This window comes from Merops nubicus, unplaced genomic scaffold (genome assembly GCF_000691845.1).
Source record: "Merops nubicus isolate BGI_N331 unplaced genomic scaffold, ASM69184v1 scaffold1379, whole genome shotgun sequence".
Lineage (NCBI taxonomy): Eukaryota > Metazoa > Chordata > Aves > Coraciiformes > Meropidae > Merops > Merops nubicus.
Window position 1 is genome coordinate 8,143 of NW_008629947.1, and position 2,642 is coordinate 10,784.

A 2,642-nucleotide genomic window follows, 5' to 3' on the forward strand; every position below is an offset into this window, starting at 1 on the left:
CTGGGAGATGGGTAGAGGCTCTGAAAACTCTTTGCTTCTATCTCCATTATACAGTCACCAAATGTCTTGCAATGGTTGTGTGCTAGTAATCTGTATACATAAATCCCGTTTTTTCTCACTTGACTGCTTCAGCAGACCCAGTCTTGTTTATCCTGTTAAAGGCTATGTCTGAGCATGAAGACATAACTTTCCTCCTTCCGCTATAACTTCAGGTTCTTAATTAAGCAGCCTAAATCCCACAGTAAGAGAGAGAAGAGACAAAGAGACAATTAACAGCTCTAAATGAAGATTAGGTCCACATGAAATCTGATTTGCTCTCTGGTAGTGCTTACTTTCTCTCCAGGAACATCTAAGGAACAGAGCATGGCTAATTTCCCAGCTTGTGCACTTCACTTAAATGCCTAAAGTCAGGTAAGATAACTCTGCCACAATCCGCCTTTCCTTTCCCCTTCCCCTTGCACTGTCCTTACCTGCCATGAGGAGAAAAATGATGCTGGACTGAGTAAATTAGGGTTGGTGGGATGTCTGCCACCCATGTATTCATCAGTGCAAACCACACAATATTCTGCGTCTCTCCAGTCCCAGTAGGGGATGGTGAAGTTCTCATCACCTGTAATCTTCTGGATCTCACGTTCCCACATCAGCAGAAAGGCCCGGTGCCAAGGCAGAAAACCGGGCGCCTCGTGGGCAAAATCAATGTCCCGCCACACATTGGACCCTCCTAAGAGTGTGTCTCGAGAGGCATAATAATGCATCCACACAAAGAGATCATATACGTTGATGCTTCTGAACATGGGGTTGGAGCCATTGTTCATCTGAGTATACGTGCCAGTAGCAATAACATAGTCCCGGTTAGGGGTGTTCTTTGCCAAGTTAAGGTAGGCAAGAAACCTGTCCTTCTCACTGGTAGTGAGCTGGAAGATGTTTCTTCTTGTTCTCAGCTGCCTTTTGGTGCAATTGGGTCCTGAGAAACCAAACTTGCATTCCCCACAGTTGAATCCCATGAAGTTGCCTTCACATTTACACGTCCGGTTGTAAAACACAGAGGGCCAGTCCTCCCTGTCATCCACTCCTGAGAAAGGGAACTGTGGCCCCAGTGGAGCCTGAGAGAGAAGGATGTTCTGGCAGGACCCTCTGCTGGAACGCTCCCCACAAGGGGAACCGTCTCCATCCCAGGGGGGACAGCACTCCTTCCTCAGCAAGCTCTGCCTGTTCGCACAGGCTCTGGGGAACTGCCCGGTAGACGGCTGAAGGATGACTAGCAGAAAGCCCATGGTGAACAACGACATCCTCACAGAGCAGCAGGAGAGCACAGGCGTTACACTTCACTGCACGGAGTGCTCTCTCTGACCCCTTCAAAATCCTGGGTGTGAAAGAAATTCCTCCCCTCCACCAGGAATGCTTCACTGCTGGCTTCTACTACAGTGCACCCTCCAATGTCCTTCCCCATTCCTACCATCGATGCATTTACACACAGAATACACTTTAGTGTTAATCTGATTATCACATGTTCTGGGTGAAAGCCAAGTGACTTTTTTTCCCCACCTCCTACAGATTTCCAAATACAAGCACTTATTATAAACTTCCATCTTCTGCCTAGCACATGATTGCTTTCCTCTGGCAATTGGAGAGGAAGTGAAATTAAAATTTGGACACAGAAACAATTGTTGGCTCTTCAAATTCCTTGTTTGATTATATGCTTTAGAGTAAATGGTTGTTTAAAAAAAAAGACCCAGAAGAATCTAATCAGAAGTTAAATAAGCACAATGAACCTAAAAATGAGAAAATAAACAATTTTGGGTAAGCTATCTATTTTTTAAGAGGAAGAAAACATAAAATATGGTCAGATTAAAAGTGAACATAGGGCAGAACAAATAGTTTGGCTTGGCATTTTTATATTTCAGTGTAAACTGCCTTTCCCAGGCCAGCAAAGGGCAAAGTAAACTCACAAGGGAAGTAATAAACTTGTCAGAAAAAAATAAAGTTTTGTTCCTCTAGAATCCGTAGCACTTTAACAGTTAATGACATGCTGAAATTTGCACCCAAATCTTCTCCATACTTATGCGGCGAATACAGGCAATCTGCCAGGAGATGTGCAAAAAGCACTTCAAGCAGCTGTCCCTGGGCCTGGAAAACAAACCTCAACTCCTGTTTTTCTCCTGTCAAGAAGTCTGCAAATGCATCATCTGTGTTCTTTATTCAGTGTTACTGGGCAGCCTCCAGACCACTCACTTCTTTCCTCTTACACATTAGCCTGATCAGAGGTAACAGAGACACATGGGTGGCATTGGAAGTTCTGCATTATTTGAAGCTGCCCCTTGAAGAAAAGGGACAACAGTTGTTTTACTGCTGGGCAGAATGTACATGAAATAACCACAGCTTTCTTCAGCTGCTACTGTTATTAGTAGGAGTGGTGGGGTTTTTGTTTTATCATTTAACTAGAAGCATTATGAATTATTTCCTTATGTCTAGGGAGAATCTAAGCAAGGTGGGAACGACGTATAGATAAAAGAAATGAGAATTTTGCTGAGAAACGATGCCTTTTGCTAGGATCAGCAGGTCATCACATGACTGTGCTGAGGAGCACGAGGTGCTTTAATCCTGTTGGCTTCTACGCCTCAGGTATTCCAGGAGATTATCCC

At 44.3% G+C, this 2,642-nt stretch overlaps 1 protein-coding gene across 1 annotated transcript; it reads right to left on the reverse strand.

The window, feature by feature from the left end:
* Positions 1-470: 470 nt before the first annotated feature.
* On the reverse strand, positions 471-1,303 carry TYR (tyrosinase; the record flags this gene model as incomplete). Its single annotated transcript, XM_008947083.1, has 1 exon — positions 471-1,303. A coding segment is annotated over exon 1 (819 nt), but the record flags the coding sequence as incomplete, so codon positions are not given.
* Between the last annotated feature and the right edge of the window lie 1,339 nt (positions 1,304-2,642).